Here is a 25,824-nt window from a genome sequence, read left to right on the forward strand (position 1 = left end):
TAAAATAGTAATAATTGAATGTATAGAAAAATGTCGGGTACCCGACAAGTTACGAACATGATAAATTTAATGTCTATTAAGTATAAATATTTACAAGTATGACTAATAAATATAAATATTTATAAATATCACTGATAATGCTAAATATTTATAATATTTTGTTGTTTAATTAAAAAAGATAATGTGATGATAATGTCCGGTGAAAATATTGAGTTTATATTAATTATAAATATTTGTAATATTTTGTTGATTAAAATAAAAAAGATATTGCAGTGACAGTGTCCCGTGAAAACTTTTTAGATAAATAGTTTTCAATTTTAATTGGTATATAAGATTTGGTTGTAGTTGATATATAATTGTTATTACAAAATCACTAATATCTGTAAATAGTTCAAAAATAAATAAGTATAGTTCAAAAATAAATAAGTAGCAAATCATAAACATGTTAATCCAAGACAATAAAACCAATAAAACATTATACTTTTTCGTCAATCCACTACCCCTTCATTTTAAAAATCAATACACCCGTATAGAGATACCCGTGCGTCTGCACGGGTACTGCTGTGGACTGCGTAATTGTCACCAGTTTATTATAAGATTTCAAATAAATTAAAAAAAATCAAAAATATTATTAAAAAAAATACACAGGAAGATAATTATATAAATTATTAACAACAACTATTGTTAAGATAAACTTTTAAACACATTCTTTGTAATAAACAATTGTGAAAAATAGAAAAAAAATTTATTTAGTGTTGGTAGAGTTGTAATAATAAATTTTTTTATAAAATTTAATAAATTAGATAAATAAATATTCAAAATTAAAATTATTTAGTATTATTTTTATTTAAAATTTAAATTATAAATTAAAATTTAAAACTGCTAAATTATTTAAGGATTTTTCTTTATCAGCATAGGTGTATCAACAACACTTTTACACTTTAGAGATATAATTTAGATTTAGAGGATCAATATAAGTGAAATCTTTCTATTTCTAAAATATTTTATATCATTTTATTCCTGTAACTCAAGGTTGTCTTTTATATTTATTTTTAAATTTGATTATTAGAATTTCTAGAGTGACATAAATAGAATTATAATAAATAGAATTATTGTTTCATGGAATAAACTTTTTTTTAATGAAGTTAAAGAAAGCAATTAACATAAATCAAGATTAATTAAAAAATAGTCAATTTTCTCAAATAAATTGTATTGTATTTAAAACCAAAATTAATGTGTTGATGTGTTTAAAACCAAAATTTACAATGTTAATACCAATCGTTAGTTGGTCCAGTGGTGATGGTTCGATCCCCCGCAACTGCGATCGGGAGGGGATGAAACCACTTGATGTCAGAAATCGCCCCCGAACCGGACTAAACCGGTGCTATAAAGCAAAAAAAAAAAAATTACAATGTTAATGTATGACTTGTTTAAAATCAAAATTTACAATGTTAATGTATGACTTGATTTCAATCGATGGAAACCTGTATGACTTGATTTCATTAGATGGAAACCTTAATGTATGATTTGATTTCATTTTTCAAATGCCCATGAAACATTGAAGAATGCCTTTTAGAACCCTCGAGAATCATTATAAAGACAATCAAAACCAGTTTTCAACAGCCACTGTAAAATATGTGTTCCCAGCCAGTTTCTATCCCATTGTATAACAGACAAAAATGCATCGAAGTTTGCAATAGAATATGAATATATTGGGAAGGCTAACAATGATAAACCCGCGTGCCTAATATCTTAGACAAAAACAAAGGGAACGACATGAATATAAATGTACTATAAACTTAAGTCTGCAAACATTACTGTATGAAGAATAATACAACAATGTATCAAATGCAAATACAACAACATAGTTTTGGTCTCTATTGATAAGTAAATGGACATCCCAGGGATCAGCCAAACTGTCAAATTAATAACATGAGAAATCAAACCGTCATCACAATCCCATTGTACCTATAGTTCAACAAAATATCAAAACTTCAATAACCTACACCAAGGCAACAGAAATATTAATTAGAGATTTCTAAACTGAGTGTGTACCTGGCATTAACAATCTGCCACATCAAATTCACAAAGTTTCATTGGCTCTATACACTGCTTGGTTGCTCGAGCCGTACGGAGGAATCATCCTCCATTGTCCAGACAAAATCAGGCATGTCCAACCTTGGCCCAGCAGTACTCCTGTATATATACAGCTTCTCCACAAGACAACTATTTGGCCTTGAATCTGGAGGTCCTCTTTCATCAATGACTTCAACATTAAGTTTGGGAATTTGCTGTCCCAGTAGTTTACATGCTCCATAACTCACTGGGCAAGAGGACATCCAAAGGGATCACATTGTCTCAATTTTTCCGCATTGGCCAAGAGAGCCTTGTTGCCAAAGGGGCTGTCCTTGATCTCTAGCTTCCTAAGATTATCACACTCCGACAGCAAATAACAGAGACCTAAATCGCGAGCTCCTGCAAAGGCAACTGATAGCATCTCTAGCTTCTTTGCATGAGTTCCAATATATTCAAAAACACCATCAGTAAGAAGGCCAGAAAGGGAAAGGCACTGAAGATCCTTACAATGCTCTATAATAGCTCCAAAACCATAATCCAGTGGTTGAAGGGTAAGATAATCGGGAGTTAGAGGCTCCAGAATACACAGGCGAAAGCGAATCAAATTAGGCCTATTCTGCGCAAGAATATTTAGAGCAGCATTATACATTTGACGACAAAAATATAGAATGGACTGGAGCTTTGGGCAGCCTTTAGATACAGAGACAAGACCCTATTCTGTCAACGCAATATTTGGCTCTAAACCAAACGGATAAGAAGAAAACACCCTCAACTCCTGTAGATCCTTGCGTGAAGCAACAACGGCACAACTCCTGTAGATCCTTGCATGAAGCAACAACGGCATCAAGACCAGCAACATCTTCTTTGTAATCAAGCACCTGTATCAACGGAATTTAATTAGCACAAGAATATACCACACAATTTAAGGGTAAAGAACCTGAGATGCACACAAAACATGGAACTGGCAATACAATGAAAAATATCATATAAATCAAACATACCCAAAATCGCAACAAATTGGGGCATTGACCGACAAGCTTGATAAGATCAGAGCTTTGAATGACAGTATAACTCAAGTTTAGTGATGTTAGCCTACAGCATATAGGATTTAGTTTCGGAAGGTAGGATGGCAGAACTTTCCAAAAACCAGATACATATTTATAAAAAAAAGAAGCCAAATACATATTAAATCAAAGGCTGTACTTTTTCATGTTACATCAGTCATACTCTATTAACAATGTCAGTCATTACAGTTTAAGTAGTAGGCATAGATAAAACCTAAATGAAATAAGATCATGCAGACGGTAGGTATTCTTCACTTTTGGATGAATCAAAGTGCAAGTCAATATTATTACATGATATTTGTCAATTGAGTATGATCTCAGTATTTGCTTGCAAGCAACTTAATATTCATCAAACCATATCTCAGTTAAGCAAACTAATATGATAAGCCAAGTCTAAATATAGATTAGAGATTCAAGTTATCATATGATTGTAACAGATGCTCATTTATCCTATGATGGGAACACACACAAGAAACACACAATCAAAAAGCATGAATATCATTGCATACTTGAGTTCAGATTGAGAAAACTACTTACAGGCATGTCAATATGCTTTCCATGAGGTAGTCGCTGCTCCTCAAAACACAAACATTGTAGAAACACCGGTTATCTGAGTAGAGATTTTGTTTTCTACAATATAAAATGCGAGGGCACCCTAACCATATATATAATAAGATTTGAAAACATTTCAAAAGATTCATTATGAGTATGTAACTTAACAACACAGTTTTGAACCGAATAGTAACTTAAGACGTGTTCATACATGACAGTACCTACACAAACAACCTGCATTAATTTGGCATCGAAATAGTATACATAAGTACTTATCCAAACAGATCCCGAGTTACTTTTGAAAACCAACAATTCCATAATATGATTTTGCCAGTAAAGAAAGAACAGATTTGGCATCGAAAACACGTAATCACTTCAGCTCGTTGATGTAGCTGTCGAACACAGAATCGCTTAACCTCTTTGATCTGTAGTCTATTGATATTGTATAATTAGTTTTAAATAATAGATCAGTACTGGTGTATAGTGATAAAGTATAAAAACACAATTAGATAATTAAAATAGTTTTAACAAAATTTGTTACAATACTAACTTCTGGAGGAGTTGAAAACAATACTATCAGCTCTTCAAGCTATGCTAGTTGATGCAGAACATAATCAGTTCAAGGATCAATACAAGCATCAATAAATTGTTACAAAAGTTATTGAAACAAAGTTATTGAAAAACTTACAAATAAGAACCGTTTAAATCAATCAGATCCAAAACTCAAATATAAAAAGTAGAAATTTTCTTACCAAATTGTTTTCTCCACGGATATTATCCCCATCCGTGTATCTATCAAAAGGACATGCCACTCCAAATTTGAAATCTGCACATATAAATAACATTAGAAGAAAAAAAATAAAGTTGAAACTGAATCTGTTTCGGAATAGTAATCGTCGCCCGCCGTGAACCAACACCGGCATAATGTCTAAACTTCTTCACAACAGTCTCTAAACTTACATTTAATGTTGTTTTTGCATCTGCCATCATTAATATACACAACAAAAACAAACCAAAAAATTAGAATGATTCAAGTAACACATGAATTGAAGAAGTACACAAATAAAGAGAATTGATATCAAACAACTGAGTGAGTTTTCAGATCTATAATAATAATTTTAGATCTGTAATAATTAGTTCACATGCTGCAGTTTCTTCATTATCTTACCCACTTATTAAGAATCATAACAATTACATCAAATATTATGAAAATGATAAAAGTTTTCTGGTTAGTGCTTCTAAAAGCAATTAGTCGGTTTAATTTTAAGGCCATACCTTGTTAGATTCAAAATTCAGCGGTAAAATTCGATCGAGTCTAAATCCTGAAAAACAAACCACACAATCATGCAATCAACCGCAAAATATTATTAACCATAGATAATTCCTTTTAACAAAAGCAAAACTACCGATTTAAAAGAAAAAATGGTTATCAAACCATAACAATATTCCTGAAACACACAAATCCTGCAAATCAGATAAATTTATAGTTTTGTCTAAAAAAATCAATACTTTAGTGTTAAAACTGAAAACTATTAAATATAAAATAAAAAGCAGAAAAAAGTTCATAAATCTCCTCCTGGTGAACAAAAACCCTAACCACAACACCAAAATCCTAACTTTCACGATCTTAAATTCATTGTCGCCACCATAGATCTGAATGTTAAAATAGAATAACCTAAAAAAACATAGCAAATAGGTGGAAAAAAACCTCAATCTGATGCATTTCTTCAATCACCAAATTCCTTGGCACTTTCACTTTTTCCGGCGTAACAACAACCTTCATCAAATCATCAGTAAAATTTTTAAAGAAAATGAAGAGATGGAAGATAAACAAAGAAGAGGAAGGGAGCGAAGAGAGAAGAAAGAGTGAAGAGGAACCGACACAGTAGAGGGAGAGAAATTAAGTAGAAGATGAGGAGAATAGGTGTCTTCTTCGTCGTATGCGATTCAACTCCAACCACCACAGGCAACGAAATCAAAACCCTACCATGGAAGCGTTGGATCGGGAGGAAACTAAAGAGAGATAGGGTTTGTATTGAAATTTGCAAAACCATAGTTGCAAGCAATCAGAAAAGTTGAGTCTGCAGCTTTGATTGAGAGAGATTATCATTGAGTGAAAAGGGGATAGGGCTTTGCGAAAAAAGAGAAGCAAAAAAGAGGAGAAGGAAAAAATATGGAGAAAATAGAAAAGTTTTGTGAAATTGGGAAGAATAGGCAACCTGATGCAAAGAGAGTGTCCACGTGTGTAGTCCAAATGAAGAGGATTTTAAAAAAGGGCAAAATGGGTTTTTCAAGAACAATTAACTTTCTTATATGATAGATATTAAAAATTTGTCTCATATTTCACGTTTCCATATAACTTCTAAAAAAACACTATATTAATATAACTATAAAAAAAATCATATATGCATCTTATAAACCTTTTCAATTTTTTAAAAATAAAATTTGAATAATATGTGTAAATTATATTTAATTTATGTTAAAAAAAATTATCATATAATAATTTTCTTAATTAAATTCTTATAATAAATTTTAATACATTAATATTTATGTTTAGTTATATTATTTTTTATTTATTTTATAATAAAATATATTATTAAATTTTATTTTATAATAATAAATTGAAATGTAATAAATTTAATATTTGTCTGGGGCCTCTAAAATTTCAGGACCGGCCCTACTACTCACATATCCTAAAAGAACAAAAGACTTTCTAAAACTATTCCTTATCAAAATTTTCTTTTCTTAAAACTCTATTTCAAAAATTCATGTCCAAACAATTAAGGGTGGTCATGTTAGGTTCATGAGAAAAACTGAAAAAATTTAACCGAACTAAATTATAGTAAAAATTTATTTGAATTGACCCATTTTAATTTATTAAAAACTGAACTGAATCAAAATTATTGATTTAGTATACTGTTTTGAAATTCTAAACTGTACCAAACCATTAAAATACAATTTTTTTCAAACCGAATCATTAGAAGACAATTTTTTCCAAACCGAATTGTTTATCAAAGAACTGAACCATTAATTTATTTATTTTAATTTTTTTAAAACTTGTTTTAAGTATTTTTTTTATTTTCGATTTTGATTCAGTTCGGGTTGAGATTCAATTTGGTTCGGTTTTGGTTACAATTCAGTTCTAGAACTATTTGTACATAATGGTTTGATTTACTATTTAAATATAATGATTCAGATATTTTAACATCAATTCGGTTCGACTTTACAGATGGATTCAGTTCTTATCATACAACTGACAATTCTTTTAAACAGGTGAAAACAAAATATTTAAACAAGTGAAAACAACGTAGAATTAAAATGATAGACCTTAAAAAAATAAATAGTAGGAAGAGATTTCAAATGGATAAATAAATTTTAGAGAAAAAATATGGAAGATAGAGAGACAGGATTATCAAGAATTTGAGACAAAAAATTGAAAGAAAAAAAAAGCAGAGAAAATTGAGAGAAGAAAATAATATTGTTGTTGTTGGAGTCAACGAAACAATGAGGAGAGAATCTGAATTAATTAAGTTAAATTAAATAATGCCAATATGTGTTGGTTCATTCGCAATATTTTCGCGAGGTTTATTTTCGTTATAATTAGATTTCTCTTAAATAAAAAATTATAATCATTTTTGTAATTATAAAAGATGAAGAGGAACATTGTAAGTTATTAAAACTTACACCACATTTTAACCATTAATTCATCTTAATTTAATAATTAAAGTAGTAAGTAATAATTTTTCTCTCCACAATTAATTGAGATAGAATTCTCTCCATTTTTTCTCTTCATTTTCCCTCTCCATTAATATAGTTATAGAGACATATGTGTGCATGAAAAATAATTGTACCTATTAAATGTCACATTATTACATTAATATTTCTAAAACTTTAGTAATGCACAAAATGGAGAAGGGAGGAAATAGAGAAGATTTTGACTCCATTTAATTACTTATTTTTTCTAGCCATTAGATTGAAAAAAATTAATGGTTTTAAGTAAGTGTTAATAACTTACTCTTAGAATAAAAATATATGTCTTATAATAAATTTAAAATTGAATATCATTGATTATATTTTAAGATATATCAATTTTTTAATTATAGTATATTATATACTTTTTTTAAAAGGAACATAAAATAAATAAATATCAAGGGACATCAACTTAAAATATATAGATTATTACTTGACTAAACAAATATAGATGATTAATTATTTAATGGGGAATTATAGCTAAATTAATTAAAACAAAAGATTAAATATTTAAATTATTAAATTAATCATATTTTAATTTTTTTTATCAATAACATGTCACAAAAATGTTATTTCAAACATGTAATGTGGATTTTTGTAAAATAAAAAATAGTAATTTTGATGATAAAACATTTAGAGTACCAATATATTAAAAATTAAATTGAAAAGCTAAAAAAAAATTGGTTATAATTAGACTTTGTTTGGTAAGACATAAATTTGAGCTTATAATTTATAGTTTATAGCTTATGACTTATAAGTTCATATGACAATTTAGACTTGTTTGAAAACGGTCTTTTTATCTCGAGCTTATAACTTATTTTGTTAGATTATAGCTTATTTTCTATATGTTATTTCAAATAGCGTCTTAGCTTATAGCTTATCATTTTTTCTTCCTATTTTATCATTATTATTTTACTAAAAACCACTTTTATCCTTTATAATTTATTTTAATTTAAAATAATTATGTATTCAATATCTTTTATGTCGTTTTACATTTATAAGTTACTTAAACTGCTAATTTTACCAAACACTTTAATTAGCTTATTAGTAGGGGTGAAAATAGGCCAGACCAACTAACAGGGGTCTGTGGCCCAGCCTACATAGGTCTAGGCCAGGTTAGGCTTTTATGTAAATAGAAAAGGCTTAGGCTTTTTTATAAGCCTATTTAACTAAAAAGAGTAGGTCACATGCCATATAAAAAGCATTTTAAGCCTATGAGGCCGGCCTATTTAAATAAATATAAATAATTTTATTATTATTATATTATATTTTGTACTTTAAATTAAACTATAAAAATAAATCTTAGTTATCTTGAAGAAATTATAAAAATAAGATGAAAAAAAAATCTTATGAACAATGTCATAAGTTTTCTCAAACAAATAGTATTATAAAATTTATGCTACTAGGTAAACTCAAATAAGCCAATGCAAACAAACGTTTAATCTCACAGATCTTTTAATTTGTTAGTCTATATAAAGTTGAGTTGAATGACTTATTTACAAATGTTCAAACGAAATAGGCTTTTAAGTAGGCTAATAGGCCAATCAGGCCTTCAAAAAGTCAGGCTCAGGCCAAAAAAAATAAGCCTACAGACTCAGGCTGGGCAAAGCCTAGCTCGGCCCAGCCCATTTCAACCCCTACTTATCAGCTATCAGTCTCAGCCATCAACCATAAGCTATAAGCTATCAGTCATCAGTCATCGGCTATAAGCTATAGGCTATTAGCTAGCTTATCAACCAACCATTATTTTTACCAAACAGACCTTTAGAAGATTTGTTTTTTGACCAAAGCAAAATTAACATATTTCATTAATCAAAAGTTGCTCACTACAAGGAGGAAATATATTAAAAATACTACGCATAGACCAGGAATTGGCCGCCTTCGCTAACAAGTGGGCAATCATATTCGCTTGGTGCTTAATAAACTTAACCTCAAAGTTAGAATACCATTGTAAAAATATCTGGATAGATAAGATAATCAAACTAAATTCAGAATTTCCACAATGATTGGAATGAATCGCCTGAACCACCCTCTGTGAGTCACTTTCAAAAATAACTTTATTCAAATGATTCGCTATATCTCCATAGATTGCCTCCTTAAGGGCCAAAGTATTTGCTTCGACAACGGAAAGAAGGTTATAATTAGAAGATTAAACATATATTTAATTTTATAATTTAATGTTATTAAATCATAAATTTAAATTAAAAACTTATATTTAATAGATAAATTCGTTGATACCCATAAATTTAAATTGGATACCTATATCTTTAGTTCAAATTATATTAAATTTTAATTTATTTTAAAATAAAATAAAAAATGACGTGGCATTGAAATTATAGTGTTTGATAACTTGACGGTACTTATACCATGAGATATTGCGAATTCGAACTTGTGACCATGCATCTGATGTTATTGCACAATATTGTTAAGTTCTAAAATGTACTTATTTTGTATATATGTTTTGTGGCACTTATTGAGACTTTTGTTGATATTCGTTGAATAATTCCTCATTTTGTGTATAAATATGCATACTTTGTGAATAGTTGTATTTTCATATACTTTTAATCTTTTTGAAAGTTTTTGTGTCTTTTTGTAGGTATTCTTGCGTATTTGGAGCATGAGCAATAAAGTGTCGAAGACACGGCTTCAAACGCGCGATTTTGAGCAACGGAACCAACTCGTCGACGAATAAGGCTCAAAATCAAAGAATAATGAATCATCCATTTGGTTGTTATTTATTCATTTTTAGATATTAAATTGAATAAGCTTTCCAACGCTTCGAACCGGACGCAAATCGGAGTTATGGTTCTCAAGTTATGGTAAAAACACTTGTGCTGATTTTTTCATGATAGCACGCGCCCTCCTGCGCGCGACGCGCACTATACCAAATTTAAAAGTGTATAAATAGGGGGAAAATAGATTTTTTAGGTTATGGTTTTGGGGTATTTGTTTCCAATCCATCAAACCTTCATTTTTTGGTCTAGATAGCTTAGGAAACACCATTGGAGCTTGCATTTGGATGGTCGGAGGTGGATTGCTCATCAATCGGAGCTGACAACCCGTGAGATGTTTGGTTTATCTTCTTCTCTTCTCTTTGTATTTCTCTTTTGTTGAGTTTGTATGTAAATTACTCTAAACAATGGATGTTTGTTACTCTTTCTACTAGTTGTATAAAGTTTGTTTTACAAATCTTAATCGGCGTTTCCTTGATCTTTTTGCTTAAATGCTTTGGATTTGTGTTGTTGTAGAAATAGACATCATAAATCTTGATTAAGGGGATATCTGTTAGCTTAGATTCTAGAGATAGGATCGGGGTAAACATCCACATAATATCTAAGTTTAATGCCTCTGTGTTGTTCGATCGGTTGAGACATCGTCGAAAGAGCAATATAGTTGACTCTTGTCGGTGTTGCAGAAATGGACATTGATGTGAGAGATATGTGGTGATTCTGGTGAGTATTGTAGATTGAGTGCAGCGGAGTGATAAATCTAAGTTTGTGAGGAGTAGTTTAGATTCGAACCAGATAAGTTATTCTCTATCAAGAATAAATTCTTTTTGTGTTCATATGTTATATTTTCCTCGTTTACTTAAAACCCATATAACCCAAACTCAAGAATTAAGAATCCGTCGAACGGCAGTTCAATAGCACTAATCTCTGTGAACACGATAATTTCCCAGATAAATATTTCCAAAACTTTTATTGTTTGCCGCTTTACCGCTTCAACAGATATAAACTGAGCTAACTTAATGACACGACTAAATTGATTTAGCTAACAAAAATGACACGTTTCACTCTCATGTTCAGATAAGTAGTTCATTTTTTCGGAGATTTTCATATGTTTTTGTCTAAATGACACCGGACTTAATATGCGGAATAATTATTTTTGTCAAGTAGTCCTCTTGTTGAAAGTCAAATGTTATTTCTTTTATTGATTATTAAAAGTAAGTTAAGAAAATGAAAAATAAATTATAAATTATAATTGTTAGAAATTTATATTAAAAAAAGTTTAGTAAAGCATAAACTTACTTTTGTGTTTGAAACTTGATATACATTTTTATTAAAAAAAAAAGTAAAAGTTTTCTTTTCATGCACTTTACTAATTAAAATAATATTTAATACAATATAAACTTAAAATAAATAAATAAATAGAGTATTGTAGTGAGCTTTTTAGTTGATTTAAATTATTATAATTGAGATAGTTAATTTGATTAGAGTAGTATTAATGTCTAATTAATTGTTATAATAGCTATCAAAGTAAAATTCCTTTTCATTATATATATATATATATATATATATATATATATATATATATATATATATATATATATATATATATATATATATATATATATATATATATATATATATATATATATATATATATATATATATATATATATATATATATAAGGGCATATCATATGAGAATGTGAGAATGAATCTGAACCATTATATTTTAAAATAAATGGGGAGATTATGTGTGAATTTTTTTTATCTCTCTTCAATCTTTTATTTTATGGAGAAGAGAAAAAAAAATATTCACACATAATCTTCACCATTTATTACATTTTCATATGATGTGTCATATATATATATATATATATATATATATATATATATATATATATATATATATATATATATATATATATATATATATATATATATATATATATATATATATATATATATATATATATATATATATATATATAATGATATTCATTTTTTTTAATTAACTATTCTCTTATTTCAAAATAAATGTCCCTTAGTGTTACTACATTTTTCTCATATTTGGATCAATTTCACACTGTTATGTATTTATCCAAATTTGCTGTTATTATTATTTTAATTTTATAAATCTCAAATAGACATATTCATTAAAGTAGTTTTATTTTAAATATTTGACAAATGGCAACTTTTTCTAGAATTCACATTAATAATATATTTTACCGTATATTTTATATTTATTTTTATTGGGAAAGTTTAGTTTTTTTTAAATAACAAATTACTATTTTTTAAAATATTTTAGCTTAAAGTTAAAACTACTCCAATTAATTTTCTAGATTGAAAAAATAATCAGTAGGCGGGTACTTAAAGACTAAAATTAATCTTTTTCTAAAACTAAATAGTTAAATGCAAATTAACCACCGTTAATATATGGATACAAATAGTAAATAGAAAATAAATCTCTTCTTCTCTCTTACCGTTACAACAATTTTATATTGAATTTTTCTTCTCTTTTACCGTTACAACATATTTTTTTTTTGGCTTTATTACCGTTACAACATTTCTATATTGAATTTTTTTTCTACAATTTTAATCTAAAAGATTAGATGTTGTTAATAGGTTAAATGATCATAAAAAATGTTTATAAAATTAATTAAATGTAATTAAAACTCAACCAACTATTTATATCAAAATTTCAGTTATAGAAAATGTACTCTCATCCCTTCAAGTTCAACTATTCATATCAAAAGTACACACAGTTATTTTGTTCGTCTCCATCTCATATTTAATGTTTTTTCAGGTGACTATTCCACTTTTCATCATTTTATTATCACTGCCCACTGTAAATAAATGAAAAGAAATCAAAAGTTAAGAGCATGAATTGAGTTATTAGAAATCTACATATTACACAAGTTTAAAATTGCAATAAAAATCGAAAGATGGTAATATCTTAGATTTTTTATCTTTGTAAGAATACCTGACCAACACTATTAAAAACCTGCATAAGAAAAATGAGGAGCCATTCAACACAAATCAGAAAAATGACACTAGGAAAGCAAATATAGTAGTTTATTTTATTATAAGTCATGAGACCCTAACTCAATAAGCCATTGATATTATTATTATTATTATTATTATTATTATTATTATTATTATTATTATTATTATTATTATTATTATTATTATTATTATTATTATTATTATTATTATTATTATTATTATTATTATTATACTATTGAATAATTAAATTCTCAAAATTATAATTAAAAAATATAAGAACTTTTTCTTTAGAAAGCAGGTTAAAGTTCTGATTGTTAAAAATAGAGATTGAATGATAAACTAATTTATAGTTGATGGTTGATGGTTGATGATTGATAATTTATAGTTTATAATTGATGGTTGGGACTGATAGCTGATAAGTTAATTAAAATGTTTGATAAAATTAGCAGTTCAACTAACTAATAATTATAAAATAATCTAAAAAATATTAAATATATAATAATTTTATTTTAAATTAAAATAAATTATAAAAATAAAAGTGAGTTTTTGTTAAAATAACAAGGATAAAAAAGAAAAAAAATGATAAACTATAAATTAAAACGCTATTTAAAATAGCGTCTGGAAAATAAATTATAAACTAGCAAAATAAGTTATAAATTCTTGATGAAAAAACTATTGCTAAATAGGTCTAAATTGTCATATGAGTCTATAGGCAAAAACCTAAAAATTATATGCTCAAATATATGTCTTACCAAATAAAGTCTAATTTAAAAGTATAAATTTAATTTAAAAATGGGAAATGCTAACCAGTGCCCTTGGGGCACTTTTTAAGTGATTAAAGTAGTAAGTTTTTTTAAAAATACGTGCATTTAATTCATTAAAAATGCATTAGAAATTGAAATCATGACTTTTATAAAGAATATTTTCTTTATTTAGTATGCTTAAAGAGTGCCCTGAGGGCACTCGTTAGCAAGATCCTTTAAAAATTACTAAATGTAAAATATCTTGAGAACAGAAGAGATTCCCAACTCTTAGTTAACATAATGATCCATCCAATGCACACAATAATGAGTCAGCTGCATATTACAAGTTTCAAATATTTCTTTTCTAGACTAAAACATTAGAGAATTATTTATTTGTCTCTTAAAGCTAAAACTAAAATTTACTATCATTACTTCATACCATAAAGGTAGCATAAAATAATATTAATATGAATAGAGTAGTAGAAATATAAGATAGATCTCTAGTAAAGCTTATGAGGACAATGCTCAATAAGACTAATCATCCTAAATACTTGTGGGTAAATGCAGTAAACAATGCTTGCTATATTATGAACTGTGTCTTGATAAGACCAATTATAAAGTGGATGTTCTATGAACTATATAAAGGAAGAACTTACATGTTTTTGGATGCAAATGCTTTTTTCTTAAAAACGGAAAGGATAACCTCGAAAAATTTGATGTAAAAGTTGATAAAGGCATATTCATAGAATACCCCACTTCTAGCAAAGCTTTTAGGGTATTTAATAAAATAACTATAACAACATAATAATCATTTCATGTTACTTTTGGTTAATCTAACTCTAAACCATTAGAAGTAGAAGTGATTGATTGCGCAAGTATCTTGGAAAAGACGAATATGGAGGAAAACAATCAAGAAACATATTAAGGTCATACTGAGAATCAAGTCATAGATGAAGAACCAAATCAAGATTAAAACATAGACACTCCTTTAGATCATCAAAATCTGCCAAAGGAATGAAGGACGACAATATGCCTTCCTATCCAAAATGTCATTGGAAACATCTATACGGGAGTTACTACTCGACAATCCCTTTATAAGGTATGTAATTTTATGTATTTTTTCCATAAATTGATCCAAATGAAATCGACAAAGCTATTATTGATGAAAAATGGCATTTTGCCGTGCAATAAGAGCTAAATCAATTAGAATGAAACAATGTTTGGGAACTCATTCCCAAAGCTTCAGTTAATCTAGTGAATGATACCCAATGAGTCTTTCACAACTAGTTGGACAAATATGGCAATGTTTAATGAAATAAAGCCAAACTCATTATGAAAAGATACAATCAACATGAAGGAATATATTTTGATGACAAATATGCTCATGTGACTAGAATAGAAGCCATGAGGATGTTATTAGCCATATCTTGCATCATGTGAAGGAAAATCATGATACAATACGCAGCAGAAAACAAATTTTTTCCTTTAGTGATCCTTACAAATAGGCATGATCAGTGATAGAAATAGTTACCTCTTGTGGCGATTAAAACCTTTGATTGCATAATCGAAGAAGTGATCACAAGTGTTGAAAAAGAACAACGCCTCTACTCAGTCCACACAAACAGATGCCTTCAGTCACAGTGCTAGCAGATACAAATGAAAGTTTGAGTGAGAGAGAAGGAAAATACAGCTAGGGTTTCACATACCAAATTTTCATCAAGTAAGTATAATTCTTCACAAGGGTTTTATTTATAGAACCACTTGTGTGGGGTGCAAGCTAAAAGGCCCACTTAAGTGTATGTGCACCATACTTATGATGTACCATATATCACTTAAGTGCATGGTACCTTATCATATTATGTATTCTACTTAAGTACATCGTACCTTACGGTGTTCAATAATTCACTTAATTGCACTATTCCTTACGATGTTCCTTATTTACTTTATCTCTCTTCAATTTGCCCATGTGTGTGACCCTGTAGGTTCTAACGATATTGACAATTATATTAAATCACATATTTAATATAACAAACAGTGAGCGACATCTAGCAACACATCACTGTTACCCAAGACACGAAAATGCCATGTGATCTGACAAAATATTTCTATGATAATACTTATATGTATAATTACCTTTTTGACCTTATGTCTATATTAAACACAAGGCATAGACTGTATCACCTTGTCAAGTTCAATATTGGGCCCATGGACATTTATCCTATTATGCTGGATGAGCAAATTCCATTTAGGTCACTCATGTCCCTCATCATAATTTGTGGAGTACCCATCAATTGTCTTTATGGTCATCCAATTACAGACAATGTTTGATCAACAATAAAGTACTCGACTTTACATATAGGGTCCGTAGTGGATTCAGGTCAAAGGGTGGTATATACCACTTATTGCCATGAAACTAACTTATGACACTTTACATAACATTCTATGTAGTATTCTCATAGCGGGTCAATCTAATATATATATTACTCCTAATATGCATACCTATGTCAAGACTTGATAACTCTTTATCCATGATCCATGAAATGTGATCATCAGTCTATTTTCATAATAGTCTCAATGCTTTAATGTTATCTCACTTCACAATAAATATCGACTATGAATAATTTAAGAATAGTGTCAATATGTTTAATGAGGTCTCATGATTAAGTCACACATAACATTTCATTAAATGGACTAGCTATTCTAGGGACTTTATTATTTTGGAAAAACAAACATAATAAAAAAAAGCATTCTATTATTAATAAATAATTCGATACAAATACCAAAAGTATTGGCCTCTAGGGCTTACACGAAATCATGGATTTCAAATTATTTCATATGGATATTCTACCTGTCAAAAAGTACAGGATGCATGATACCTTTAAGCTTATAGGGGTGACCAAAGACCTTAGTATCTTTTCGGTGGTTTAGGGCTTGCGGCTTGCTCGTAGTAGTGAGAGGCCCTATTAGGTGGCGTACTAATGAGAGGGAAAGCTCACATGAGGTGAGAATCTCTGTGTTTTTTAGTTGTGTATTGTGTATTTTTACAATATGTATTCTCATCTACTAGGTATAAGGTATTCATAGAGGCCCTTAGGCCTATGATTTCCTTGTGAATAACAACCATCTACTTAGTCAGTGGTGGACCGTTGAATCCCTATTTCTTAGGGAGGCGTGGATTAGCATGTTGACCATAACTTCTCTATGATCAAGGAACGCCTTTTCCCATGTTTCCCATGATTGCGCAAAAAGGAAACACTCTGGGCGAGACATTCCCTAATGGTGGGAGGCAAATGGGAGTCGCCCATTTCAAATAATTGTCTCAAAATCCACAACTTCAAAAATTGCAAAACTTTCAAGAGATACTTTTAAAAGTCTAATTCAAAAGCTACTTAGTTAGAGTTTAAAATTGTCTAAAAAATCCAAAAATTCATCTAAATCTTAAGAAACTTATGAAATTAATGAAATAGTACAACAAAAATTTCTAGAGCTTGATACATTACTATCACAACATGATTACACCACATGCAGCCTTTATATAAAGTTGACTCATAAACCTAATGAATCGAGCTATACATAGTCCAAGTTCAAATAATTTAGTAATGAACTTGGTTTTTTGCTCATATCCAGCTCATTTGCTTTACGGACCAAATTCAACAATTTAATTGTCGGATCGAGTTTTGAACTATGTTTGAGTTGGTTCAATTTATTGGCATCCCTAAGCATAAGGGCTTTTGTGAGTGGTTTTCTAAGGGGATCCAAGTCCCTCAAGCAAGACTTGCAATTTAAGTTTCTCAGGCCAAAATTCAGTCGCGTTCCGAGACTTAATGTTGGACCTTGACTAAAGAGATATCAAGTCCCTTAGACGAGATTATATGTTGAGGCTAATTGATGAGACTCAAAGTCCCTTGAGAAAGGAATTAGGTCTCTCAGGCGTGACATCTTTCAAGCCCTCAATGAAGACTTTAAGTTAAGTCTCTTTGGGTAAACTTTGACCGCTTCCCTTAGGCAAGACTTTACATTGGATCCCGTCCGAGGAAACTTCAATTCCCTCAAACAAGGCATTTAGATAAGCTTGTTTGATGGGATTCTCAGTCCCACATGTGAGATTGTATGTTGAGCCTAGCTGATTAGACTCCTAGTCCATTAGGTGAGGCGTTGAACCTCTCACTCTCAGTCGAGACTTCTATTTAACCCTTAGACAAGACCTTAAGTTAAGTATCTTAGGACAGACTTTGGTCGCGTCCCTTGGGTGAGATGCCTTATATATGAATGGTGGTTACGAAAATTTCCTATTATGCCTACATAAAGCATGAGAGATCGTCTGATAACATCTAATAATAAACAATATTTTGACAAGATTGAACCTTTGGACCGGTGGGTGGCGTAGATAAGATAATTTTTTGGATTTTTTTAATAATAACAAATCATTATTGTAATTTTAAAAACAATTTTTTATGTACTTATGTTTCATTAGTTTTTCCCAAACATGTGATTTTTATTATATCTAACCGATGGGTTTTTGTATATGCATAAAACGCCAAAGCAGCACTCAAATTTGATCCGTAAATGTATAAATATTTGAAAAAGTGATTTTATAAAGTCTCTTTTATTCATATTAATCCTTTCATATAAATGTTATGACTAGGTTGTTTTTTACTCAGTTATGAGTAAATCAATAGCGAGTAGTTAAACATATAAAACAAAATTGATAACAAGAGGCCATAACATAAACATAAGGATTTAACTGATAGCAGTGGTTTGATACATGAAACCAAACACTTTAACCGAGTCAAAAAGACCTTTTCAAAAACACTTATAGGTTCAAAAACTAATTTAAGAGCATTTTATAAAATCAAAATTTTGTTTAATACTTTTTTATGGAATGACTGTAGAACCTATACATTTATATATAATTTTTATTGTCTCTTCGCAAATAACCAAATTTATGAGTGTATTAATCAGCAAAATTTTCGTATCTTTTTAATATTTATTTTAGTCTTTTCAATTTTTTATTTAATTGTTACTTAATAAATTTAAAAACAAGAGAGAGGTTTAGATTGAACAAAATAAATGAATTAATAAAATATTTCACAAAGATTAAAGAAAATTATATAAAAAAGAGTGAATATTTTATATATATATATATATATATATATATATATATATATATATATATATATATATATATATATATATATATATATATATATATATATATATATATATATATATATATATATTCATTGACACCAAATGTAACTTTAAAAATTTACATTAATTTTCAACTGTTAATTAAATCAAATTGTCAATTTTTTTAAATATTTTAATTTTCTAGAAAAAATTATATATTCTTTGATTTTTTAATTTAATTTTATATGATATTTTGATTCATTTATGTTAATAATTGAGATCTGATGTCAACGGATATAAATATATATTTATATAATATATTTTATCTTTAAAAAAGCATAAAATGAAAATTTTTAAATAATATTAATTAAAAAAAAAAGTTTAAAGGAGAAGCACTAACATCTAATAGAAATATATTATTTTGTCATGTCTTATAAATTATTTAAAAATTACTATCTGATTTGACGAGATTTATGGTCGTGATTGGTTGATACTAATATAAAGCTCTTTTACACTGTTAATACATAATTTATTATTTTTTTAAAAAAACATTTAAAAGAAAAAGATAGTTGAAAATAGGAAATATTAACTATTTTAAAATAATATTTTTCTTCCAGGTTCCTCGAATCGAGGCTATTTTTTCATATCTTTTTATAATATTAATTATGAGATTCATTAATTATATACTTTTAATTTATATAAAATGTCAAAATATTAATATCATTTAAGATAAATTCTTAAACAATTTTAATTAAAACAAAAAGAGGGCAAAGTAAAGAAAATAAAATAAATTAAAGTAGTACTAATAGGAATGATAAAAAAAAAACTTAAAAATGAGATTAAGTAGCATAATTATTAGGAAAAATTGACAAATTATTACACACACATCATTCCCATCTTATAGTAAAAATAAAATAATAATTTGTTAATTTGTTATTAATTTTATAATCTCAACCACACACTCTCTCTCACTCATCTGTCATCATTCCCATTCCAACCCAACCCCAACCCTATCTTCTCTCTCTCCCTCATATAAAACCCTCACCACCCTTCTCCCAATTCTCACTCGTTCATTCTTCCTCCTTCATTTCCGTTCTTTTTTTTCGTTCTTATCGTTTCCTTCTCTGTTTTCGCCATGGGAGCTGTTATTCTCCCAGATCTCGGTACCGAGATTTTGATTCCCGTTTGCGCCGTCATTGGAATCGCTTTTGCGCTTTTCCAATGGCTTCTTGTTTCGAAGGTGAAGCTCACCGCTGGAAGGGAGACGGTTCCTGAAACGCCCGGGAAGAATGGGTACAACGATTCGCTTATTGAGGAAGAGGAGGGGATTAACGACCATAACGTTGTTCTCAAATGTGCTGAAATCCAGAACGCTATTTCTGAAGGTTTATTTCTCCGACTCTTATTCTCTTTTTTCGTGTTTGTTTTTGGGATTTTTTAGATCTACCTTATAAAAAACAATTTTTTTTTAGTTTTTCCCTCGATTTATTTTTGAAAAAAAGTAATTTTTGAAACTGAAATTTCTGGGTTGTGTGGATTTGAATTTTGTGAGCTAGATCTCGTTACTTATATGTTGTGGATCTGTGTTCTGGCTACGAAATCTGGTGATTTCAATTTTAAATTAAGTGATTTTTTAATTCAGTTTTTTAAATTTTTTTTTTTTGTTATTGGCTACGAAATCTGTGTTGTTGTTTTTTATTTTTTGGTTTCTTTACTTATGAAATACTATAGATTATTTAACGTGTTAAGATTGTCTGGAGCATGATTTGAACAGTTCTTGATTTATTGATTATTATAAGATGGTGTTGGTTGTTGAATTTGGACCCACACTTCCAAATCTTATAGTAAATTAGTATTTCGCAATCAAGATCAGTTTTTTTCTTGCCGCTTTGTTTTACTTTAGCCATTTTATTATACTATTTTTACGTGACGTGAAATCTTGGTTATCATTTGAAGCCATACATGAAATTGTAGGGTTGTAATGTCATGTTTGATTTTGCTTAATCTATGGAATTGCTTATATAATTGTTTATGATATACTGCAATTGTTTGAGCAATCTCCGAAGATGCGTGTTGTTTGAATTTGATGCTCTCTCTACCTGTTATCCTAAAGTTATGGATTTATTTTTAATATTATTTTATCAACTTTGTCATCACTCTTTTTGATTTAATTGAATCAAAATGAGTAGTTACCGTTGCTGAACTGTTACAAAATTTTGTAGATGTTTAGGGTTTTTGTTAAAAGAATGGATCACTAATTTATGGGTGTTTGAATCTTAACAGGATCAACCTCTTTCCTTTTCACTATGTACAAGTATGTGGGTATCTTCATGGTGGCTTTTGCCATCTTGATATTCCTCTTCCTTGGCTCTGTGGAAGGATTCAGCACAAGCCATCAGCCTTGCACTTATGATGAAACTAAGATGTGCAAGCCGGCTCTTGCCACAGCCCTTTTCAGCACCATAGCTTTTGTGCTTGGTGGCATCACATCCGTTATTTCTGGTTTCCTCGGAATGAAGATTGCCACCTATGCCAATGCAAGAACCACCCTGGAGGCAAGAAAGGGTGTTGGGAAAGCTTTCATTACTGCATTCAGATCAGGTGCAGTTATGGGATTTCTCCTTGCTGCCAATGGTCTTTTGGTTCTTTACATTACCATCAACTTGTTCAAGATTTACTATGGTGATGACTGGGGTGGTCTTTTTGAGGCTATCACTGGTTATGGTCTTGGCGGTTCTTCTATGGCTTTGTTTGGAAGAGTTGGTGGAGGTATCTACACTAAGGCTGCTGATGTTGGTGCCGATCTTGTCGGCAAGGTTGAGAGAAACATTCCTGAGGATGATCCTAGGAATCCAGCTGTAAGGAACTTTCATCCCGAAACCAGTTTCCTCGTTTTTTTGTTTATTTAATCTTTTGCTTATATTCTTATGGATACTTGTGTATTCAGGTTATTGCTGATAATGTTGGTGACAATGTTGGGGATATTGCTGGCATGGGATCCGATCTATTTGGTTCATATGCAGAGGCATCTTGTGCTGCCCTTGTTGTTGCCTCCATCTCTTCTTTCGGGATCGAACATCAATTCACTGCCATGTTGTTCCCTCTCATCATCAGTTCTGTGGGCCTCCTTGTTTGTTTGCTCACCACCTTATTTGCAACTGACTTTTTTGAGATCAAGCTTGTAAAGGAAATTGAGCCAGCATTGAAGAAACAGCTTGTTATTTCAACAGTATTGATGACTGTTGGAATTGCAATTGTTAGTTGGATAGCACTCCCATCTTCCTTCACCATCTTCGATTTTGGAGTGCAGAAAGTTGTCAAGAACTGGTTAGTTTCATAACTTATTGTTAGGGCCCAGTCTATTTACTAAATAATTATTTAAATGATAAATTTTGAACAGTCTTGGTACTTAATGGATTGGTTTTGGCTTTGCAGGCAGCTATTCTTGTGTGTGTCTGTTGGTCTTTGGGCAGGTCTTATCATTGGATTTGTTACTGAATACTATACCAGTAATGCATACAGGTAAGCAATTATGAATCATATTTTGCATTTTCACCTTCATTTATCTAATTGGTTAGATACTAACAGGAGTTGCATTTTCTTTCTGGTTTTTGCAGCCCTGTGCAAGATGTTGCTGATTCCTGCAGGACTGGTGCTGCTACCAATGTTATCTTTGGCCTTGCCTTGGGATACAAGTCTGTTATCATTCCAATTTTTGCCATTGCAATTAGTATTTTTGTTAGTTTCAGTTTTGCTGCCATGTATGGTGTTGCTGTTGCCGCTCTTGGAATGTTGAGTACCATAGCAACTGGATTAGCCATTGATGCATACGGTCCAATCAGTGACAATGCCGGAGGTATTGCTGAGATGGCTGGAATGAGTCACAGAATTCGTGAGAGAACCGATGCTCTTGATGCTGCAGGAAACACAACTGCTGCCATTGGAAAGGTTCAGTTTTCCTCTTTTTTCTTCTTTCTTTTCACCTAGTTCAATCTGTTTTATTCATGTTACTGATGTTTGATATTACTATGTTGTAGGGATTTGCTATTGGTTCTGCCGCCCTTGTTTCTCTTGCCCTTTTTGGTGCCTTTGTGAGCCGTGCTGGCATTACAACAGTCGATGTCCTGACTCCTAAGGTTTTCATTGGTCTGCTTGTCGGTGCTATGCTCCCTTACTGGTTTTCTGCCATGACAATGAAGAGTGTCGGAAGTGCAGCATTGAAGATGGTTGAGGAAGTTCGCAGGCAATTCAACACTATCCCTGGATTGATGGAGGGAACTGCCAAACCTGACTATGCCACTTGTGTTACCATCTCCACCGACGCTTCCATCAAAGAAATGATCCCACCAGGTGCCCTTGTCATGCTAACACCCCTTATTGTTGGGATCTTCTTTGGTGTTGAAACACTATCTGGTGTCCTTGCTGGATCTTTGGTTTCTGGTGTCCAGGTAATTAATGTTTGGTACCCACTGTCTGCTGCTTACAATACAATCAATCTAGTGTTATAATATTAATTCATGATGCACTGTGGTTGTTGTGTTTATTACAGATTGCTATCTCTGCATCCAACACTGGCGGTGCTTGGGATAATGCCAAGAAGTACATTGAGGTAAGTACTATTTTATTCAATAGATTGAGCTGTATGAGATACTATATGATATGGATGTTATTATATTAAGGTACTGTATATGTTGTTTAAATACTGATCCGTTTAATTGTTTGAATTGAACAAAAACACAGGCTGGTGTCTCAGAGCATGCAAGAAGCCTAGGTCCAAAGGGGTCAGACCCACACAAGGCAGCAGTTATTGGTGACACCATTGGAGACCCATTGAAGGACACATCCGGACCTTCACTCAACATCCTTATCAAATTGATGGCAGTTGAGTCATTGGTGTTTGCTCCTTTCTTTGCAACTCACGGTGGTCTTCTCTTCAAGTTTTGGTAATAGAAGAGCATCGTCCATCATCGCCGCCGCCGCTGCCGCCTTTCAATCAACCAACCAACCATGGCGTCTCTCTTTTTTTTTTTGTTAGTTTTGATGGCAATTTGTTTTCTATTTTATCTTATTATTATCCCCTAATCCCCTATCTTTAGATTTGAGATACTTTTAATTAGGCTTAATCTATCTTTTCCGCGTGGTCATTTTTCTTGTAAAAGTCGAAGTTGATGACGATGGCGATCATATTTTACTCTTGCCCCGCGTGGTCATTTTTCAATATTCCTTTCACATCCCCAATTTTCCTTTCCCTCTTTTATTATTATCTAAAGCTGCTTGCTTTCATATTTTTCTATATTAAAATATATAAGAAATTCAATTTAAAAGATAACTACTACATATGATCAACAGGGTTATATTTTTCTATATTAAAGTATATATTAAAACAATTTAAAATTAACTACTAATTATGATCAACGAGGTTAATTTAGCTGATTACATTCTTTGAATATGTGTAGTTCTGATATTATCAACCGTCCAATGAACGAAGTTGTATGTATTATTAGTAATTTATTTTTTCTTTAAAAACAATTTTTTAATAAAAAACTTGTGCCAGCTGTATTGTTTTCACTTGAACATAAAATAATTGTGCCAACTGTATCTGATTTTTTTTTGTTAGACAAAACGTTTCTTTTACGTGTAGTAGTTATGTGAATTCTATTTCACAGTTTCATTCAACTGGTACAATCTGTTTAATTTTATGTAGTACTGTATTATATTCACCTAAGTTTGTTAGAATATTATATTAAAAATATAAATAAGAAATATTTTTGTGGGGTTATTGGTATTTATTCACTAAAATTGGTAAAATTACATTGAAAACAATTCAAAATCAACACCGAATATGTGATTGATTAAAGTTTTTTTTTTTTTGGAGGAAATTGATTAGAGATTTTATGATTATATATAAACCAACCAAACATTGGAATAGGGATGTCAATTGCATCTGTTAATGGGGATCCCTGTGAGGAATATCTGTGCGGAGATTCGAAGTTGGGGATTTTTTTCCCCGTGGGGATGGGGATGGAGGGAAAAGTTCCCCGATAACACTTTGGGGCGGGGATTGAAAAAGTATCCTCCGTCCCCGTGGATTCCCCGACTCCGACGATATATTTTAATTTATATATTTTATATATTATATAATTATATAATTTTACATGAAAAATATTAATGTATTAGAAAATGAAGAGTCATTAGAAGTTATAGATTTGTCATACATAATCAACCACTTGCGTTGGACGACATCGGTATTGTTGTAGTAAATTAGTGGAAGCACAGTAGTAAATTATGTTACTATTTATTTATTTATTTTTACATAAAAAATATTATTGATGCAAGATGTATTTTTATTTTTTTTATAAAATAAAGATGCAAATATATGCGTTTTAAAAAATACGGAAAAAAATAACAAAATACTAGTGTCATATTTTTGATCAAAAAGTAGAAATTTTCTTAAGATTCGATCTACGTGGATATCCGTGGGGATCTGTGGGGATGGGGATGAGGGGAAATATTCCCCCGTGGCGGGGATTGGGGATGGGGATGGGGACTAAATTTGGGGGCGGGGCGGGGAGCGGAGAAGCATCCTCCGAACCATATCTGCCCCGTTGACATTCCTACATTGGAACAAGACAAAAATACATGACCATAAAGAAAATGCAGAAAACTCTTATTTAAATTAAATAAGAGATTCCAAAAATAATGGCACAAAAATCAATCTCCTCCCACCAATGGATGAGGAAAGAAAAAGATAAGAGCTGATGGAAGTTTGAGAGAGAC

General features: G+C 30.2%; 1 protein-coding gene and 1 pseudogene across 1 annotated transcript; one reads left to right on the top strand and one right to left on the bottom strand.

Moving 5' to 3' along the window:
- Positions 1-2,078: 2,078 nt before the first annotated feature.
- On the bottom strand, positions 2,079-3,260 carry LOC131631161 (protein TRANSPORT INHIBITOR RESPONSE 1-like; annotated as a pseudogene).
- Positions 3,261-20,030: 16,770 nt separating this feature from the next.
- Positions 20,031-24,265, top strand: LOC131631168 (pyrophosphate-energized vacuolar membrane proton pump). Its single transcript, XM_058901941.1, has 8 exons — positions 20,031-20,432; positions 21,331-21,905; positions 21,995-22,374; positions 22,483-22,569; positions 22,665-22,995; positions 23,085-23,495; positions 23,597-23,656; positions 23,788-24,265. Exons 1-8 carry the CDS (start codon positions 20,183-20,185, stop codon positions 23,992-23,994), a joined length of 2,301 nt encoding a protein of 766 aa, XP_058757924.1. The 5' UTR covers positions 20,031-20,182; the 3' UTR covers positions 23,995-24,265.
- Positions 24,266-25,824: the final 1,559 nt, after the last annotated feature.

The sequence above is a fragment of the Vicia villosa genome, unplaced genomic scaffold (genome assembly GCF_029867415.1).
Source record: "Vicia villosa cultivar HV-30 ecotype Madison, WI unplaced genomic scaffold, Vvil1.0 ctg.000780F_1_1, whole genome shotgun sequence".
NCBI lineage: Eukaryota > Viridiplantae > Streptophyta > Magnoliopsida > Fabales > Fabaceae > Vicia > Vicia villosa.